Source organism: Podarcis cretensis (assembly GCF_951804945.1).
Source record: "Podarcis cretensis genome assembly, chromosome: 2".
Lineage (NCBI taxonomy): Eukaryota > Metazoa > Chordata > Lepidosauria > Squamata > Lacertidae > Podarcis > Podarcis cretensis.
The window spans coordinates 98,092,932-98,115,098 of NC_137171.1; the positions used below are offsets into that span (position 1 = coordinate 98,092,932).

General features: G+C 39.9%; 1 protein-coding gene and 1 pseudogene across 20 annotated transcripts in view; both read left to right on the top strand.

Annotated features, from left to right (window-relative positions):
* FOXP1 (forkhead box P1) overlaps window positions 1–22,167 on the top strand; it is a 549,153-nt gene that overhangs the window by 438,136 nt on the left and 88,850 nt on the right. For all 19 annotated transcript variants that reach the window (XR_013834841.1, XM_079961999.1, XM_079962007.1 and 16 more), the window contains 2 exons: window positions 4,453–4,612; window positions 12,296–12,500. Coding sequence is in view for 18 of the 19 variants with exons in the window: in XM_079961999.1 (XP_079818125.1) it covers window positions 4,453–4,612; window positions 12,296–12,500 (365 nt within the window). In the remaining variant the exon portion in view is untranslated. The remainder of the gene's footprint in view (window positions 1–4,452; window positions 4,613–12,295; window positions 12,501–22,167) is intronic.
* Window positions 15,234–15,749, top strand: LOC307209809 (small ubiquitin-related modifier 3 pseudogene; annotated as a pseudogene). Its single transcript has one exon. The product of its transcript is annotated as a small ubiquitin-related modifier 3 pseudogene (transcript).

The following is a 22,167-nucleotide window of genomic DNA, read 5'->3' on the forward strand; positions in this document are numbered from 1 at the left end:
ATGGTCCACAGAAACTTCATTCTGCCTTTCTTTAAACCAGGCATCCCCAAACTCAGCCCTCCAGATGTTTTGGGATCTACAATTTCCATCATCCCTGACCACTGGCCCTATTAGCTAGGGATGATGGGAGTTGTAGTCCCAAAACATCTGGAGGGCCGAGTTTGGGGGTGCCTGGTTTAAATGATCTGCAGATGTTCAAGGGCGGTGGAAAATGTTCAAGTGTGCCCATTCTTGTGCTCAAGTGCCTTTGCCCCCCCCAATCCTGCTTCCTTTTAGCCAGTCAGCCAGATTATTCGCATTGTCAGCTTCAACTCAGGGTTGATCTGTGGTACGCTCCTTACATGGAGACTGCAAACATAGTAAAATAATACAGTTTATCTACCACCAAGGACTGTACTTGTAGGATTCTATGCCATTACATGCTTGTGGTTTCCACCATTAATCTAGATTTGTGCCATTTCCCCCTTAGTCTAGGTTTGACGATGTGTTGTGGGACAGTCAGCCCTCTGGTTGACCAACGTACTTGTGATCTGGTTCTCAATCCGATTTTATTTTCCCTTCTCCCAATAGAATTAATGTATATGTTGAGCGGGGAGGGTTTCCAGCTCCACTCACCTTCGCTCCTGTCCATTTATTTTTCCTTTGGAATCCTAGGAATAAAGTTAGGTTCTTGAGTGATGTCTATTCATTTCAGCTAGGTATATAAAGGAGGGGGGGTTCAAATGAATCAGATGCAAAAATAAAAAAATGAAATAAATCACTGTCCCACATTTTTAATACTTTCTGAATGGTTCTTATAACTAATTTTTAGCTATTTATACCAATGGCTTGTTTTTAAGGGGAGATGTTTTAAAATCAAAGTGCACAGATAGACCTCTTAAAGGCAAATGCAGTTATTCCAAATGCCATGCGTTTTTTCATACACACGCTTCCTTCCCCTTCCCCCTCTCCCTCAGTTCTGCTGTCATATGGATTATATATGTTTCTCTCTGTCAAGGGTTAACTTTCTTTCTGCAAATGTTAGCTACAAAAGCTCTGCAGACCTCCACCTTGATATGATTCCTAACAGATTAGGGATATTAGATAATTTCCTTCTATTTATTGTTCTAGTGTGCTGTATTATCTTTCTATCACTCAGATAATTACTGAGGAAATCTACATTAACTTTTTTTGGGGGCTGGCATAAGGAGTAGCTAAACATTGGCATGATGCATTGATATTTTACGGAACCAAAGTTTTCCTCGTGTCATTGTACAATAAATAAAAAGATATTTATCAAAACTGCAAAGGCATTTTCTATGGTTTTAGAAGAACAAAGCAAATAAAATACAAGATGAGCAGAACCTAAAGGCTTCCTTAAGTGAAACAAAATTAAGGACTCTGAAGCCTTGAGTACTGTACATATTAAACGCATTCAAATAAGATGTTGTTTGCTAAATTATGAATGTGTGTAATTAAAATCTAGTGGCTGTTTCTATGAAAGATTTACAATGTTATTTCATCGTTTGTCATGGCTAATTAACAATATTAGATGAAGTTTTTCTTCTTCAAAGGTCTGATTTTTTTCTCATTTATTTATGTCAGAAGTGATAAACAGAGTAGTTAAAAGCTTCTCTGGGTGCAGCAGTGAAAAAGCAACATGTTCTTTTACACCTCAGAGGTTCAGGGTTCAGATCCCAGTGGAATATAGCAACTTAGTCTTCTTCTGAGGGTGAATAATTCTCCTCCTCCCCAAGCATTGAAGTTAAAAAAAAAAATTAAGTAGAATAACACAGGAGAGAGAACTGTGAATTGATTGATTGCATGACAGAGAGAGTTACTATGCAAAATGCAATAAATTAGCCAATTGGAGCCTTAATAGCTGAGACAATTCTTTAATAAGTAAATAGAGCATAGCGTGGAGTTATTTTTCATTAAAATTAAGTGTATATGATATGTTGGCATAATGCTGCTTTCTGCGCTTCGACTTTTCAGCGCCAAAGTTCACAAGAACTTCACCAACTGTCAACAAGGTTCTAAGCTACCAACTGTATCTTGTAAAAAGATATAAGAATACAATTCCATTGTTGCATTCCCCCCCCCCCCCCGCCCCCAGCATAGAAGAATCCTGTCCAATTTAAACATAACACCAGACATTCCTGTGCAGTCTGCTTTAGCAGTGAAGAACCTTCCCAAGCCACGCATGACATACATACATGCCAGTTTGGCACAAAGCTGGAAGAAGTAGGGTGTCAATCACACCAACTTTATTTTTATTTTAACATGTGCATCGTTGCATTTATTTGTCAGGATAAAATCCATACAGATTTTGCGTGAATGATCTATAAGTCATACAGTCAGACTTTGGACAGAATTCAAAGAACTATATGGGGTGTGCCCAGAGGAATTGTTTACTCTTTCTCTTTAATACTCTTCAGACATCAAACTAAACCATAACTTCAGCATGACAAGATTGAGCCACCCCACCCGACGCAAGGAAGAGCTTAGAAGCTTTCGCTTCCATTTGTACTTGACCACAGCCTGTTGAGGCACCCAAACTGACAAACTGTGGTTAACACCAACTATGGTTTGTTTGATAGAAGCCAGGTTACAGCTTGTGTTGAAAATTTAGCAAGCTGGATAATTTTTTTTTAACAGAATAGTGGACAGGATGGGTGCAGGCCTTTTTGAAATCTTCCCTATGGCCAGCAATAAAGATTGACCAGACATTTTGATCTAAGGGGAAAGATGATGGTGGTGGTGATAATAATAATAATAATAATAATAATAATAATAATAATAATAATAATAAAACAACAACAACAACAACAACAACAACAACAACAACAACATATTATTATTTATACCCTGCCAATCTGGCTGGGGTTCCCCAGCCACTCTGGGAAAAACAACAAAAGGGGGCTTCACAGAGAGAGAGAATTGAGGGAGCAGAGTGCCTTTGGCTAGGAAACTGCAGCCTCTCCCATCCCTACACTTGGAACGAAGAAGTTTGCCTCTGAGATAGTGCCCTCCATATATTCATGAGCAACTTCAGCCTGTGCTCTCTCGTCATATATGTTTGAAAATAGGAAGCACACCTATAGGGCAGTAGTATCCCAGACAGATCAGCACCTTGAAAAAGACTGCTCCTCCCACCTTTCTTAGCAAATATTACATTATTTTCCCCCCATAACAACCCCCCTCCTGCCTCCCACTTTCCTGTCATAGGGAAGACAACGCTTAGCATTAAGGAACAAGGTGTCTGTGTGCACATGCTCAGCTTGTGATGTGTTTTCAGCGCCAATGCTAAATCCACAGTTCTTTTACTCCACACCCAGACACAAATGCTTGTCATCCCCACCCCACCCAATTTGCAAAGCAAACTTTCGTTAATGTCTTTATGACTGGGTTATATTGAAATATACTATCAGAGTGAGGGATCATGGCTGGCGCTGCAAAAATTTGTTAGCTGCAGTTGCATTTTGGGATGGAGTTTTCTGCAAATCTCAATGTTGAACTTAACTTGCACAGATTATTTTCCCCCAACACCCTTGATCTTCATGCGCCTTGATCTTCATGAGAAGCATGTTTATGTTTTTACCAGTTCCTCTAAAGATGCAAACACGTATTTCATTTTATGCTTTATTCTATGTATAACATTATACAAGTATACCCTTATATTTTCCTAAGGTAATCAGCACATAAATACATGCAACAATACATACTGTGTTGCTTAGTATTTTATTAATAATTATAATACGTGTTTTTGCATATACAAGGAACCCTTGGTACCAAACCCCCACATAAGATGCAATGGTACTGTACTGATCAGAGAAGGGAGAGGCTGAATATGGTACATACAGCCCTGCCCCCTGCAAGCCTACCAATCAGAATATGGTTTTCTAGAAAAGTGAGATGTATCCTTTGTGGGTTCCATTCAGTGCTATGGAACACAGACTCCGTCTTCTGAAAATCCAGTCCAAGTTTTTCTGGTAGACTAAATTTAGATACTGTAATGCGATCTCCCTCTGGGCATCAGGCCACTGGACACTCCTTACATGTCAAGATCAGATACCTTCTCTCCCTGAATGTGATGGTTTGTTGGAAACTGATTATACAGCAGGCCTGCACTGCTGGACTCAACAAGCTGAATGTGGCCTACCAGCTGTGAAATGTAGCTAGCCATGTGCTTGACATCTCCCTTGGTTTTCCACGTGTAAGGGGCAGTAAAATCAGCATTTATCAAGTCCTTGGTATGCAGTCAGATTTAGTTAGTGGGACCCAAGTTGTGCAGGTCTGCTTTGCAGCAATAAGTATATGTTCTGCTACAGGGCCTTTTTGGTGGTGGTGCTCTGGTTATGGGATTCTTTCCCCACACAAAATTGTTTCCAGCCATCATTACTGACGAAACGTTCACTTGGCACTATGTTGGATTCCACCCATAATTTCTTTTTTTCTTCTTTTGTTTCACAGCCCCAGCAGCAACAGGTGACTTCACAGCAGTTGGCCTTTCAGCAGCAGCTTTTGCAGATGCAACAACTGCAGCAACAGCACCTCTTGTCTTTGCAGCGCCAGGGTCTGCTGACGATTCAGCCTGGCCAGCCTACCTTGCCATTGCAGCCACTTGCTCAAGGTATGTGTGACATGTTGAGGACTGCTGCCTTGTGAAATGAAGCTTTTACAGGCTTCACACTAATCTGACAAATCTATCCAGCATTAGAGAAATATATAATACTGGGAAAGCACTTCTGAGTGTCTTGCGTTTTTTTACTTAATGGATGGATCTACCTCTTGGAGAATTTAGGTTTAGGTTCCTTGTCCTAATTAAACCTCCAAAACTGAATTTCAGGCCTTATGAATCTATCATAGCAACAGCTTTATTTTGTGCAGCAGGTAAGTGATGGTTGATACCGGGGAATAGTTGAACTGATGCTTTCCAGCCCAATTAGCTTTGTAAGAATATGCAACCTTAAAAGCATATAAGAAAACTTAAAAGTTACGCAGATGAAGAGTTCTGTGTAACTTGAAAGCTTTTACGCTCTTAAAGAAGAAGAAAATTGGAAATAAAATGTAGTATCTCTACTTCATATTGTTTGGATGTCTTGAACATAGCGTGTTGCTGTGAGGCTGTGTGTGCATCTTACAGCAATGTAATGGGCAGAAATCAGGAACTGACACTTTTTACAGCATATCACCGCACTTTCTACATTCACATATAGACAGCACTCAAATTGCAGGGAGAAATATCAGGGGGACCTTAATGAAATCCATCTTCTGACACCCATTGAATTTAGCGAAAACATGCCTCTTGCAATCTTCTGAAAACAGTAGCTATGTGGGCTATCAGAAAAAGTATTGCTGTGACTCCCCCACCTCCGTAATTGAGTACAGTGGTACCTCTGGTTACAAACTTAATTCGTTCCGGAGGTCCATTCTTAACCTGAAACCATTCTTAACCTGAGGTACCACTTTAGCTAATGGGGCCTCCCTCTGCCACCACCGCGTGATTTCTGTTCTCATCCTGAGATAAAGTTCTTAACCCGAGGTACTGCTTCTGGGTTAGCAGAGTCTGTAACCCAAAGTGTTTGTAACCCGAGGTGTTTTTAACCCGAGGTACCACTGTGCAAGTGATAGACTTTTTCCCACCCCAATCCTAAATTCACCTTTACTGCCCAAAATACCTGTTCAGTTGTTTCTTGGTACATAGCAGAAGAGATTTGAGAGCAACCTTCTTGCTCATATGTTATTTTTTCTGTTTCTCCTCTGGAGAAAATGAATTAACTGAATCACCATGTCTTGCATTTATCTGAAGACATGGTCTCTCAGTACACTTGTTACCTTTTTCCTGCACTGAGGTCAGTGGAGGGAGCATGCTTTTGATTTCATTCCTGATAGAATCCTACATGCCAGGTAATGACTGAACAGGCTCAAATACTTAGTGGTTTTTATCGAAGGGTTGGTGTTGGTTATGTGCTCCAAACTCCCGCTGTTCCTGAGAGAGGTTGAGACTACTAGGAAATTTACTTGGCACATTATGGACAATATGGATGAGTAAGAAAAAATAAAGTAAAAACCCTAGGGGGGGAAAGCAGGAGAAGGCATGCAGACTATTGCTGGTTTTGTACATGTAAAAAAATTACAGCACAAGTTAATTATACCTCCGGATTTATTGGTAAGAAACATCACAAGCTGTTCTTGCATACCCACCCACTGGACTCCGGCTTCAGCCTTCCAAATTTTTCCCCACAGTTTCTATACTGTTAAGTTTGCTTGGTGATCCTCACTGTATATAGTACATCAGTTAAGCTGTCCAAAAGAGGGCAATTGGGCAGTGACAAGACACGGTCATGTGTAATGTGAAAGAAATGAATGTGGTGATGCATGAAGTGTAATCTGCGCAGCAACACATCAGAGACACCAGTAGGTAATTCAGCAGTCGGGGGCATTGATTGATAGGCTTCGTAGTGTAGTATAACTATTAATTCCTATCACATTAGGAGGAAGCATATTTAAAAGCGGGTGAGCACTGGAGATCAAGCAAACACAAAACAAAGGCAGTTTTGGTTGTGTTGGTGGCTAATTTCAGTTACGTTATTATTCCCCTCTCCCCTTTCACACTAATATGATTATGGGGTTCTGTTGTGTTGTGGAAAAGACAGGGGGAAAGGTAACTTGAGAATTCAGACAGGTCAGAATGCAACACATTCCTTTCCTTTATTGGAGAGATCTGATGGCTAAAAACTGATGTCGTTACGAGGTTTAAATCAACTTTCTGCTTGCTTGAACATGGTCACCTGGGTATGGAGGTACAAGGACAAAAAGAGGTTGAGCAACTCAAGTTGTCTTTGAGCCAGTGAGTACCTGGGGTTGGAAAATCGAGTTCCACGAACAGTAATCTGTCAGCTGTCCCCACAACATACATTTTTTAAGCCTTTGCCTGCATTTTCTTCTATAATGAAGAAGATACTTCTCCCACGGAAAAAAAAAATGCAACGAAGAAGAGTGTGAAAGCTCCAGTCTGTAATAATAATTGGCAATGAACACTTAAAGTATAGACACCCTTTTTGTAACTGGCAACTGTTTTAAAGTACATAAATAATCTTTTACTAGATGGAAGTACATTTGTTGTTAAAAATACAAGCCATTCAATCCATTTCTGCATTTTAGAGGTGAAATTATATTGGTAAATATGACAGAAACAACCACAAATGATGCAGCATTTCTTGCTTGTTTCAAAGAGCTCTGAAGCAAAACATTTAAGAAGTTTTAATCAATTACAATCCATTGCCTTACAATAAAACAGCATATATAACATTGAAACATTTGTGTAATCACTCCTGCCCTTACATTCAAATGCATCAATAATCTAGACTTTATGTCTGTACTCAGCATCAGCTGTAAAGCAAACTTCTTTTAAGAAGCATCCTAAACAACCAGACCTAGAACGCCAAACTACACAATACTAAAATAGAAGGTATTCCGATTCTAATTTCAGTGGACCTCACTTTCAAGGAAACATATTTAGGATTCAGAAAGTTGGCAGTTCAAATCCCCACAATGGAGTGAGCTCCCGTTGCTCTGTCCCATCTCCTGCCAACCTAGCAGTTTGAAAGCACACCAGTGCAAGTAGATAAATAGGTACCGTTGTGGCAGAAAGATAAATGACATTTCTGTGTGCTCTGGCTTCCGTCACAGTGTTCCATTGTGCCAGAAGTGATTTAGTCCTGCTGACCACATGACCCGGAAAGCTGCTTGTGGACAAACGTCAGCTCCCTTGGCCTGAAGCAAGATGAGTGCTGCACCCCATAGTCACCTTTGACTGGACCTAACTGTCCAGGGGTCATTTACCTTTTACCTTATTTTATCTATTTGATGTGCTTCGAAGATAGATACATGCCTGTGCTCTCAATTTGTACCTACCAAATTGCTGGAACATAAATTAGAATGCTAATAACTATGAGCCCAATGTTAGAAGCTAAAAAAATGTGATTTCTCTCTGATATTACAATATTCTAGTGTCGGTGGGTTCATCTTGATTGTATCATTCCCACCTCTTAGGTTCTGCTAGTAGCAGAGGCCACTATATTTAATCACCCCTTAGGTGTGATTTAGCAGTAACTAACTTTCTGCAACATTTCTCAACTGTCAGATAAAATTATCCATGGAGTTTGTGCTAAAAAAGAAAACTATTACTTGTTGAAGAGTTCATAATAGCATTGTCCTGGTTTAGGGGACAATTATGTCTAAAAAAGAAAACTATTACTTGTTGAAGAGTTCATAATAGCATTGTCCTGGTTTAGGGGACAATTATGTCACTTGGATCTCTGTGACATCATAATTAGATTCTGTTGCATAATTCAATCTGATCTGCAGTCCTTATGCCTGTGACCACCTCCAACTGCAGTTACAGATACTTTCTTTGCCTTTTATATCAAAATTGTGGAATTTGTTGTACAAAGACAGTTCTCATTAATGTTATGAATTGCCCATCTGTTATATAGTGGACAAATCCTGCTGTAGATGTTGCAGCTTGCTAATTGCCCCTTTTGCCCTTGATATATCGAGAGATTTTCTGTGGTATTCAGTTTTTTTTGTCATATAAATCAACAACAATCAAGCAGAAACACACAGCATCATCTCACTTTGAAAATCTAGAGTTATGTATATGAAGATTTTATAATAGCTAATGGTAGCAGTAATGATAACGGCAAATGTCTTTTTCTCATATCGGTGTATCCTCCCAAAATAAAAATGATGTTGACTCATGTGTTCTATTATCAATATGTTCCCATCAACAGACAAGTCCATTCACTATTGTTTCAACTGAGTAAACAGTGGTGAAAGGGTCAGTCATATTCACAGGTAATTGTTAGTGTGGAGACAGTCCTGTCAAGCGTGTTAGCTAAAAATACATCCCCCACTGTCACTTTGCAAGGTGTTTGAAAATAATAGCCCAGTTGCAGCTAAACAGGACACAGGATTGTGTCGTGACCTTTCTCTTTGTTTAAATTGCCTCAGAGGTTTAATTTCAAGGGACAAGCAATAATTGAATATGTCTAATAACTAAATGCTCATATGGGACAAAATCCATCAAAATATAATTGGCATTTGATTTTTATGAAAGGAGAAGGAATGACTTTATAGCAATAGATGCATCTTTAGACTATCTGATGACTTAATGTATAAACCGAAGTGTATTTTAGAATATGTACTAATTGCAAACACTTAAAAAGCATTTTTGCATATATATATTTTAGGCGGCCCACTAGCAAAGACCAAATGTTTTTGTTAATGCTACTCTCAGAAAGGCGGGGAAGGTTATTGGTCTGTCGTGCAATAATTTACTCCTCTTTGATATGCAAACGATCCACGGTGAATATAAAAAAAAATCCTATCAGACTCATTTCACAGTTCTTAACCACTTAGATTCTCTGGAGTCTATCGCCTCATTAGACCAGTGCTCTCCAAAGCTAGCATAATTAAAATCTTTAACAGTTTAGCAAAGTAAAGATGTTTGGCTGATCACGTTGAGATGATTATCTAGCCATTGTATTCTAAATGACAAAAATAAATTAAATTTAGACCTTGGCATTTTTTATTATGTGTTTCAAATGAATATATTGTATACCGTCTTTAATGCCGTAGGTTTGGTAAGAGACATGTCTGTTTCAGACATGGATGTATATTTAAAAAATGGCAGATTCTCCTCCCCACCCTTGAATAAAAGCCAGGATAACAGAGTACCGTAGGTTGAAACAAAGCAGTTGCATCCATTGACACCTAGACTTCCAAGTTCTTCAAAAGAAATCAATTAATTTTGTTTTTGAAAACATGACTGATTCTACATGCTTTTAAAACTTAAAACTCCAGCTTGTCCCACATGCCCATGCCAGTCTACAACAGTAGAACAAACTACTCTCAGATTTTGTCATGCATAACTTTTATGGGATGTCATATTAAACTGTAAATTCTTCAAAATATGAAGTTGGTGGCATACACCATTTTGAACTTACGTTGTTAAACAGTATTTCTTCTTCTTTTTTAAAAAGTATGTTTTTATTTCACTTCCAATGGCTCATTAGCACTGATCAAGAAATGACAGTAATAATAATAGTGTTACTTATATAGAAACTTGCAGGGTTTTTTAAGCTAGACACATCCATCAATTAACTGAGCAGTGCTAGAAACCAAAATTAATGAGAAAGATAGGTGTGTTAATGAAATAATCATGGTATAATCAATTTGACTGTTAAAATTCGAAAAGCATTTCATGAAGACAATGTGAATTCATAATTTATGTCTAAAAGTGATTAATAAAAACTGTATTTAATAACAAAGCTATTTGTCATCATTTACAACTTAAGCACAAAATTAGTACCATTGTGGTTCATGTTGTCATAATAACACAGATGAATAAATTTATTTTGAAGACCTTCCTTGCTTCTGAAGAGAGGTTAAAATGTATCTGTTGCCAAGTCTCTTAGAAAATGAAGCACCATTTATTTAGATTCTCCTTCAGAAAGCAGCCAATAATTGTTTTGCAATATAAATCTTGAAAGGAAAACCTCAGTTGGAACTTTACTTCCCATTGTGATTAAGAGAATGGGCCTATCAATAAGAAAAGGTTCTGTTTTAACTAGTTTCCACTCTCTCAATATATATTCCCCCAGGAATTGTATATGTTGAGTTAATTGTTTGTCCTGTGTCCCAAATAGCTTGATGTAAAGCATGAAAGGTTGTTTGTGCATTAAGGCCTAAAATCATAGGTGACAAGTAACGAGTCTGTAAGGATAGTCAAGAAGCTGTGCCATGTTAAAGCTGACAGTGATTGAGCTTGTCACAGGGCTGAAGTGTATTCTTTTGGACCCAGTACAAACTTACAATAGGGTCCCTTCACATATGTAAACTAATATCATCCCACACATACATTCTCATTAAATAATATTTCTGAAATGAGTGTATGACTGCAAACCATGCATAAATTCACCAATTCACCATGTATAAATTCACCAATTCACCATGTATAAATTCACCAATTCACTTCAAAGCTAAAAATTATGAAAAATTGGCTATTAAAAGCCAATTTGGTTTGCAAGTTCACAATTGATAAAATAGCTAGGTGGCTTGACTGTTCTTTCCCATAATGCATTTTTGGATGGTTTCAGGCTGTAAATCCCTCCCCCCCCCCGTAGCCATAGCACTGCCACCTGTTGTCTGGTAGATCTTAAGAGAGAACGCCACATGAGGAAGCACAAATCTCTCTGTATCGAAAAGTCCTAGTTTAATTGCACACAAAAATGCCATCGCTGTTCTAGAGAATGTCATGGGCTGGCATCACACTATTCAGAATGTAACTTGTTCTGCTCTCACGCCAGCAATTCTCCTAAATCTGTTACATTCACACATACAAAAATGTTGCTGCTGCTGTTGCATTGTGTGTGTTTTTAAAAACAGTTAACATTTCTGTTGAGACAACTTCTTCAGCCATTAACCTAAATGGTCACCCATTGCTCGGTCCCAGCTCTTGCCAATCTAGCAGTTCAAAAGCACACCAGCGCAAGTAGATAAATAGGTACCGCTCCGACGGGAAGGTAAACTGCGTTTCCATGCGCTGCTCTGGTTTCAGTGTTCTGTTGCACCAGAAGCAGCTTAGTCATGCTGGCCACATGACCTGGAAGCTGTACGCTGGCTCCCTTGGCCAATAAAGCGAGATGAGCACTGCAATCCCAGAGTCGTCCGCGACTGGACCTAACAGTCAGGGGTCCCTTTACCTTTAACCCATCAATCCACCAGAGAGCACTTTGCTCAAGGCTCTCTAAAGCATGCAGCCAGCCCAAGTTGTTTGACTCATTGGACTTAAAAGTATTGCATTATTTAAATGTGAAAGTTCATCATGAAGTGATAAAAAAATAAAATAAGGGAAATGCCATGATTTTCTTTCCTTATGTCTGAGCCTTTCATATTCCTGTATTCACGTCTTCAGTGAGGACTAGAAATAGCCTTTAAAAACTATCTTTTGGCTTTTGATGTATTGACTGCAATGGGACCTCCGTGTTGCCCGCCTTCCAGTTTACCATAACAGTGAAGCCTAACTAATCAGCCGCAGGGACATGCAGTTTGTGGAAAACGTTGACTTGGCAGGCAGCATTACTATTGTTCCAATTCAGTGGTGTGTATGTGGCATTTATTACTTGGTCCTTGGAATTTGAAAAATAACCTCCCAGACTAGGTTTTGTTTCCCGGCTTTGATATTAATTACTGTTTGAAGATGGCTAAATTAGCTGTTAATTAATTTCACTATTCAATTTTGTTTCAGGCATGATTCCAAATGAACTGCAGCAACTCTGGAAGGAAGTGACGGGTTCTCACACAGCAGAGGAAGCCGCAAGCAACAACCACAGCAGTTTGGACCTGTCGACAACATGCATCTCCTCCTCGGCCTCTTCTAAGGCCTCCTTAATAATAAACTCACATGCCTCAACAAATGGACAACTATCAGTCCACACTCCTAAAAGAGAGAGGTAAGTGCTTCTGGAATTCCTCCTTATCTCTGCCCAGAGCGGTATATCTTTACTGTGGTGTTTGTTTTATTCATGCCTATGGCTTCTGTCACCTACATACAAGGGGGGAAATGGCCTAGCGTATGGAGAAGAACCATAGCTCAGCAGTAGAGCATTTGTTTTGTATAAAGAAGGTCCCAAGTTTGATCCCCAGCTGGGACGTTCTGTAGATCTGCTGCCAGTCAGTGGTGGACAGTACAGTGGTACCTCGGGTTACAAACGCTTCAGGTTACAAACATTTCAGATTACAAACTCTGCTAAGCTGGAAGTAGTACCTCAGGTTGAGAACTTTGCCCCGGATGAGAACGGAAATCATGCGGCGGCGGCAAGAGGCTCCATTAGTGAAAGCGCACCTCAGGTTAAGAATGGACCTCTGGAATGAATTAAGTTCATAACCTGAGGTACCACTGTATTGAGCTAGAAAACACTCAGTATAAGGCAGCTTCCTGTATTTCTATTAATTCAGCAACTGGTTTTGAGTGTGTAAGCTAAGAGTTAACTTCTTGAGTGTTGTATAAATGTTACTGCTGATACCCCTGGACTCATGATGAGTATTTGCTGACTTAAAGTCACTAATCTTTGTTGTGTCTTTGAGTTGGTTTACCAAACACATTTTTGTCCACATGAGCAGTTCTGACTTGTGTTGAGGTGCTCGCTTTCTAAAGAAGAATGTAATATATGAAGGTGGTAATCCTGAATATAAGTGATCCTGCTATCCGCTGATTACAATTGGCATGTGCTACAACATATGACATAACCCAAGGATAGGTTCGTGCTCACATGGACAAACGTAGCAGGAATGTATTCAGGTATCTGAATAAATGCAAGTTTATGTTGTCAAGATCTCATTATTTTGCAGATGCCAGTTTTAATGTATATTGTTTCCTTGTGGTACCTGGGAAGCAATTTCTCAGAAATATATTTTATCCTGTTGCTGTTTGTCTGTCAACTGGTTGTTGGTTCTTGAGAAGCAATTTGGAAGGCTCTTTATCTGGATGGTGTGATTGCAAATTGCTGTCCTAAAGGGGTCATCTGACTGTGATGTCAAGTGATTGGCAGGTGGGCAGCCCCAGCCACATGTCAAATTGGGTTGGGGTGGTGGTGCAGATGAGTATCTGGCCCATCGACCAGATCCAGTTCCCCACCTCGTGATTTAGCTACTTCAGATTTCACACTGACTTGTATGCCCAAAAGGTATCGTGTTTGAAAACTGCTGCTGAACTCATTAAAATCTAGAGCAGCAAACATAGCACCTTAAAAACAGAAACAACAACCCCTCTTGTTCTAACATTTGCTGTCCCTTTTGTGGATCGTCCTTCTTAGGATGACATCTAGGTACGTATTGGGACTGTTGTTTTGGTCTCTCTGCTTCTTTTGTTTGAATCACAGGGGAAGGGCCAAGTAGGTGCAGGTCCTCACACAAACACACCCACCGCCTTTGTTTGGATCCCCCTGCATCTAATTGCCACTCATTGTGCAGTACGAGATGCTGTTGCAAAAAGTCCCCCTGAGTTTCAGAAATGGGTTGTCAACTGGGGAATGTGGGGTGAGGTCTGCTTTTAGAGGAGATGGCTAGAGAAGGCCTCCCTATTCAACAAAGCTCTCACTGTGCCATTGAGATCCCAGCCATGATCTTTCATAGCTCGGTGATGAAGACAAGTGTATGTGTTTATGTTGAGAAGGATCTTTTCCTCTTTGGAACTTGATATGCTTAATAATCAAAAGAGAATTAACTATTTTACTTAATTGCCTATTCTCACTAATTTGTAGGTGATTGGTTGTTGTTTTTCCTGGCCAAAGTTTTTCCTAGTCAAGTGATTTGAAATTTTTTTGGTAAGGCAAAGCATATAAGCACATCTTGTGCCTTGCTTACATGAAGAAAACAAAGCTGTCATGTATAGATGCAAAATACTTAAGAACATTTTTTTGAATTGAGATATTGTCATATATAGTGTCTGTTACTTAGACAGGGAGGACTTAGTCCTGTTGTTGTTGGTGTACATTTGTACATGTCTGTCAAATGAAATATGTTTGCTGTAGCACCAGAAGACTGAGTTTTCTTGGGAGGCTGAGATGTACAAAAAATGATCTTGGCTTCTTCCAACTTATAGAAAAAGGGAGAGAGAATTGTAACGCATTGTGTGTGCGCGCGCGTGTGCATGCACCCCCCCCCAAACTTTAAAGACTAAAGGCTGTGCACTGGAATAAGTGTTTCTGTGGCATATATGAGTAATGAACAGCTTAAAGCCAGAAATGGACCGCACTTGGCAGCATATGTGTGTCTGTTTGCTTATATTCCGTGCCCGCCGAGCTACTTTCTTCTGTGGCATGTAGAATTCAGTTTGTTCACATCCTACCATACAGACTGCAATATTTCAGTTTCCAACAGAACATAGGACTGGTTAACAAAGCTGGTGTGCTCTTTGCCTCCCTGTGTAGGACTATCTGGTCTGGTTCACATGTAACACTAAACCATGGTTTAACACTATGTGCATGTGCTAGAATAAGCCAAAACCAAGCCTTCACACTTAGTGGAGTGGGTTGTAGACAGTGTTTTTGTACTGATGGAATATTAACGTGATATGTGCTAGATACTGTGTTAGAACAGAAAATTGGCGGCAGGTGGGAGAGGAGAGTACAGGAAGACAGGGGCTCCAAGCAGGTGCGGACTTGCTCCTTGAGGTCCTTGCCTGATGTGACGACATATCCGAGGAGAAATCCAAGGAAGGAATAAAAATGGAGGATGACCATATCAATTTAAAAGTAGCTGGCCAAATGGATCAGTGGTCCAGTTTAAAATAAAACGGCATTGTGAGGCCTATTGTGAGAGACAGGGTTTGTCAATGAGACAGATTAGATTCAGATTTGATGGACAACCAATTAATGAAACAGACACACCTGCACAGTTGGAAATGGAAGATGAAGATACTATTGATGTGTTTCAACAGCAGACTGGTGGCATGTGCTAAATATCCTGTCCTTTTAGGAAGAGGAATGTGAAAATCCAACTCACTTTATCATTTGTCCTTGGATTTGCTATTAAATAGTAAACAAATGAACATGCCAATCATACAGGCATCTTCTCATGTTCTGAAGACATTTATCCAAATTCTTTTCCTGTCTCTGATATACTGTGTGTGCAAGTTGAAGCTGCATCTGTGGAAAATTACTGTATCATAAAAATGGGACCAAGTCAAAATTAAATTTTCAAATACTTGTTGTCTGCTGTCATCTTGTTTCTATAAATTGGTGGCCTAAACACGAGGCTACTGTGAAACAAGGATACTTAGTCCTGGCTTTCATTGTTTCTGTTTTACTGGTTAATTATGTAATGTAAATATTGAAATATCTTTCCTTGCAATAGTAAGTTTCTCCTCAAAACAGTTGGGTTGAGAAGGAAAGGATTTTACCATTAAACACAGGTATTACTCTAAAATTGTTAATGGGATATACAGAAAGGACAGTACTTTCAGATCCATGCTTAGTGACAGTTTAAACTTTAAGGTAATGCAAATGTACACATGCTTTTTCATAATAAGATAGCATAGAATAAAATATTTTTTTAAAGGAAAGAAAAAAGAACAGGAAATTGGCACTGTTGGCTTTTATGTGTAGTCAAGCCAAATGGTTCGGTGATACAGTGGTGCCCCGCAAGACGAATGCCTCGCTAGATGAAAAACGTGCAAGACGAAAGGGTTTTTCGTTTCTTGAGTTGCTTCGCAAGACGAATTTCCCTATGGGCTTGCTTCGCAAGACGAAAACGTCTTGCGGGTTTGCTTCCTTTTTCTTAAAGCCGTTAATACCCGGGGGAATCCGCGCTCCGCAAGACAAAGCAACTCACGGAACGTATTAATTTCGTCTTGCAAGGCACCACTGTATTTCTTAGAGCTGCAGCAGAATTGGCCTGTTTATACTGTATGCAGAATTGCTTTGCAAAAGTTGGTGACTTACTTGGATCTGCTTTTAATGGACATTTCCTGATCTTTGTGATCTGATCTCTGTCTAATTGCAAGATAGTAGGTTTTTTTAAAGGAATGTAATATATCCCTACATGTTAAATTTAGAACCTAACTTAGTTGCACAATTTGTTTTTAATGGAACTTGTCTGTCAAATCGAAAAGCTGGGGAGGAAATGCTGCACCTTAAATTGTGCCTCCAAAGCATATTCTTCATTTAAAAATTCACATGTAATAAATGTTGACACTTTGCCATTTGTGATTTACTAGTGGCTTGAAATCAGCTTTGGAAGAAAATTTGAAAACAAACTTTGTCCCAATTCTTTATTTTATCAAAAGAAAACATAATAATGCAGCCTTAACCTCTAATGAATTTTGTAATACACGTGCACAGTATCATTTATTAGTGTTCAGTAGAACAATTCTTTAAAAACCCTTTTTGAGTCCATCAAAATATGAAAAGATAAATGGCTCAGAGTGGAAGAGGGTTCAAGCTTTTGGTGGCTTCCCTTCTCTTTGGCACATTTGAGGTTGGCACCATCAATTTGCAGTAGCATGATTAAATTACCTCTGTCCATAAGAAGAGGAGGCATAGTATGTGCTGAAGAATGCTGACTAAGGCACTTAAAGTTTCTGTTGCTGCTTTGTCAGGCAATGTGGTGCCTGCCTAGGTGTCATATGACACATAAAACTCTGCTTGTTTAGATGTTTTTCACCAGCTTTTTATTTATTTGTTTGTTTCAAAAAAGAATATTTCTGAGTATTCAGGGAAGCAGATGAAGGTTTTGAGAGAGAATGCTATCTAGGGTACAAGGGGCATGTTTGTTTCAGGTAACCTTATCTGAATACGAAGCGTCTTCTGAAAAAACAGGACTGGGAAATATTTCTTTTTTAGTAGTCATTATAAAATATTTAGGAGCAGTTTCACTGCAAGATTATTTTTTTAGTATGAATGGACATTTTGAGTTTAATTTAACTTAATTTACCTATTTCATATTTTAGTTTGAGCCCTAAATATATATATTGTTTTAAATGAACAAGATACGGAAATATACAGGTTGTATTTAAATGCCCTCCTTTTGCCCATTTACTCTATTCTCCAATCATAGTTTTCTCCTGCAGTAATGTTACCATGGAACTCCCTGATAGTGAATCCATAGCAGGTGACTGGAAAGTTCACAGTTGCCCGCATTTTACAGACTGAGAATTGAATCTCAGCAATCTGCAATTGAACAGGCAGTAAATGCATGGCGGGGGGGGGGGGGGAATGGGCACATCTATCCATACCCTTTCACCATTTGGATGAACGACTGGGAGCTTATTCTACTGGCTCTTATTTTAGTAACAACACCGAAATCACTTTATTCTCTTATACTAAATGAAGAACTGGGTGAGTAAGGCTAAGATGTTCAAGGCCACCTGCAACAGAGGAGGGCACCTTCTCTCTCATTTATCCTAATTACTATCCAGGGATTCTTTCTTCACCTTCAGAGAGAGAGGGAGTGCCCTGACTGCTGGGGGCGCTGACAGAGCAAGTAAGCTCATGAGGGCAGCCACATGCAATGGAGAAAATCAACCTTCCCTCCAGACCCCAGTCACTAGCCGCAAGCTGATAATACCTTCCTTAGCACATCGGCCAGTAGCATTCCCTGATCTGAACTAAAATGAGAAGTGGGACCCCTGTTTGTGAACCTGCTTCTGCGAGTGCCCATTTAGAAGCTGCTCTCTAAAGCACCATCCAGAGTTTACAGCAATGCTATCTTTTTTCCCTCCCTCCCTCCCTCTCTCTTTTTAAAAAAGCTCCTTATTTAAGTAGTCAGGCAATGTGTCAGTGATATTACAAGCTAAGGGCTGAGGTTAACAGATTGAGAAGAGGGCAGGAGAGAAAGCGGCTGGAAGATTAATGTCAACAGAGATGTTCTCAGGGTGTAAAAGAAAGGGTGAAAACACTGACGATTGAAGGTAGCACCTCTGAAGAAGATCTTTGAATGTGGCATTGACTCGGAGCCTTAGGAAGTAGCTTGCGTCTCTTGCTTGCACTCGTTCTCCAAAGAGAATTGCTGATGAACAATAGGATACAGGAGCGGGTACCCCAATCCACCCCCTACATGCAGCCTTGAGCTGGATCTTAGTAGGAGGATTCTTCCCAGTGCCAGAGGCTGGGGGAGAGGAGAGCGCAGCACCAACATCCCTCCTGGCCCCCCGCCCACATCCTGGTCAGCCTTATACTGAATCTCCGTGAATGAGCAGTTTCTTTTCTCTCTGCTAGGCTGTCACCTAGGTGGAAGGAGGATAGAGCAACAACACTCAGCTGGGGTGCTCTGAAGGAGTTTTCTCCAGCTGTTATATGTTCAGAAGCAGCACTGGCCGGTATAATTATTATTATTACTATTATTATTACTATTATTACTATTACTATTATTATTATTATTATTATTGAATCATGCTCTCAAGCAGACTCTCAGACCCTCTTGCTGTTGTTAGACATTGGGGTGCATAGCTAGCGACTCTACTGCAACCCATCTCAAGGTATTGGTGGATGGAACTTGATTCCTGGAGTAGGGCTGTTGTCTTTTGGGGTAAGACTTACACTCCCTCTGAAAAATTAGGGTCATATCCTGCAGAGTGCTCCTGCATTGAGCACTGCTGCTTCCATGTAGCAGCCACGGCTAAGGATTCCTTTCCTTAGTTTAGCCTGGTGCATCAACTGTGCCCATTTCTACAGAAAGCAGAGCTGGCCCTAGTGACATAAGTACCCTGAGCACCTTTGATTTTGTTTACTGGAACATGGAGCTGTATTTGAAAATTGTTCGGAAACACCAGCTGTTAATATTTTCTGCTGCTAAAAAATTTCTGCAGGGACACGTCCACTGGATCGCGTGACTCCTTTTCTATTCCAGTTGCACTGGTTCCTGATTTCCCTCTGGAGTCAATTCAAGGTGCTAGTTATTAAATTACCTTAACAGTTTGGGATCAGGGCACTTAGAATAAATTTTCTTCCCATAAGAACCTTCCAGTCCTTTCAGGTTGGCAGTGGAAGTTCTCTTGCATATTCTACTTGTATCTGAGGCCAAGGTTAGCAGAAACATGGGAGAGAAAACCTTGTGGAACTCTCTGTCCCAGGAAATCTTAATTGTGGCCCTTTTGATGGTTTTTTTTAAATCTCCTTTAGAATTTGCATTTGTTCCCATGAGAGGTTTTTTAATTTACCTGTGGTTAGTTTACTTTTACCTGCCATATTCTGTGTGCCTTTCCCTCTTTTACTTTAATAATTTGATTTTGTTGCTTTAGTACTGCTTTCTGAGTTTTGTTAGCAGCCTCTGGCATCTTCAGATGACAAGGTGGAGTATAAATTCAAAATAAATAAATAGCCTCAATTAAACAAGTGACTTCATTTGATAGGAGGTCAATTATTTTCAACAAGATGCAGCAAGAGAGGTTTTTGTGTTTCAGTGATGGTGGTGTTTTGGGAGGAAAGAAACATCATTATGCTGAGGAGTTTACCTGCTAAATTTTGTCAAGTGAGAGAGAAAACCAAATGTGTTTAGAGGGGGGAGAGGTTGTAAAATGCTGTAACCTGCCTCAGCAGCCATATTTGTAGGGGAGAAGTTTGTCTTCCCTAAGTGCAAAGGCTACCTGCCTTTGGAAAAAATGTCCCAGGGCGTAGTACTTTTGTCTAGGCTTTGCAGTTCAGTTCTGTGTGGAAATCAACTAAATGGCATGTTTAGGATATGGCCTGCACAGTAAGCCCTCCTGTCCTGGCTAGTTCAACTGAAAAAGAATTTGGTTCATCAAATGTAACTATGTACACATTGCCAGCTTGTTCAGAACAAAACTGGTTTGGGGGAAAACTCATAGAAATGCAGGATTGCCTAAGAAAAGATGTAGAAAATGAGAAACAAGGAGAGTAGGGAAACACACAGCCTACGTTTTAGGAATGAAGATTAACCAGCTAAGGTTCAGGGTGAGTAATATTGGCTGGAGAAAACAAGTGGATAAATTGAAAACGATGACAACTACACCTGTTTGGGGGGCGGGAAAGGTCTGACTATCACTTGCTGTCATTCTGTATATTTCTAATGTTCAGGTGTGAATTTTGTTGCTAGTGTAGTCAAAACAGCACTACCCACCCACAAGAGAGAAGGTATCGCCAGACTTGGGGAAACCCTGAGGTTTGCAAAAGTATAAAAAGTCCTTATTGGGGGAAATTCTGCAGTGGGGAGGACATTAGAAAACAGTGCAAGGAAGACAGCATTCTCAGCGGCATTGGAATACTGATTGCCCTTTGGAACGGGAAATGGCATATGGAGGTAGAGAACAAAAGACAGTATTTATTGTGGAGGAGGGAATGGCTGGCTGGCTGGAACCCTGATCAGGAGCACTCATGAGGGCAACTTTCTATTGCAGATTCCATATCTGTTACTCTACACTCTTTGATTTCTTTAAATACTAATCATCTGCTGGCTACTATAGAAGTTAGCTAAGCCAACTATGGAACTAGTCTCCCCCCTCCCTTTCCCCACTTTTCAGAATAGCATTGAGAGTGACAAGTATATGAACCTTCATTTGAGCTCTAGTTACCGAGTTGTTCTGGTTTCATTTGTCATGTTGAAGCTAAATTATTGTGATGTACCATGAAAAAGGACTGTACCTCCAGATTGTAACGAGATCAAAATGTGTTTCTGAATTTAACTGCTGCTTATTTAAACAGTCTTGTGATGTAGTTCTGAACGTGTTTGACTGTTTCCTGTATCTTCAATGTATATATTTTTACTGCAAATGACTAAAAAAAAGGACCAGTGTCATGTGTTAAGAGCAAGCAGTACTTCTAGGAAGGTTTTTGTTTTCAGCTAGTAATATTTAGGGTATATCGAAACTTATGGGCAGTATTACAAAGCTGAGTGAGTTTACCCAAAATGAAAACAAAACGATTCAGCCCTGTATGACACTAAAAAAGTGTCATAACCCACGTTAGAGGAGTTGTTGTTGTTGTTATATTTTATTTATACCCCACCCATCTGGCTGGGTTTTTTAAGTGGGCTGCATAGTTAAAACACACTGGGTTGTATTCATCTATCATAAAGTAGACCAGGAGACTCACAGAAAAACTTCCAAGAACTTGGAGAAGTTCATGCAACGGAAGGAGCTTCAGGGGCCCAGGCCCCTCTGTGTGTGTGTGTGTGTGTGTGTGTGTGTGTGGAGAGGGAGAGAGAGAGAGAGAGAGAGAAATATATGTATACGGTATATCCCTCACTTTCCATCATGAAGGTCTCAAAGTGGCTCACAACAATAAAGTATACAACATGCAAAATTTAAAACAGAAATTTAATCTAAAAAAACCCCACGTAAATTTAACCTCAAAAATTTTAAACCTTGAGAATTTTAAATCCCCCGCCCCCGCCACAAGGTAAAACATATGAGCATTCAGGGTGCATAGTTTTAGTCAGTCAACTGAAACTGACTCCTGTCTGAAACCCCAGGAAGCCACTGTCAGTCAGTGCAGACAATACTGACCTAGATGGACCCATTGGTCTGGCTTGCTATAAGGCCACTTCCATGCCTTAACTTCCTGTGCTCCATGTTAAGTGTGCCTCTAATTAAAACCCCACAAACCCTTGCATTAAAAAAGAAGCAACAAACATCCAAACCTTCCTGTTTAAATTTTCTCTGGC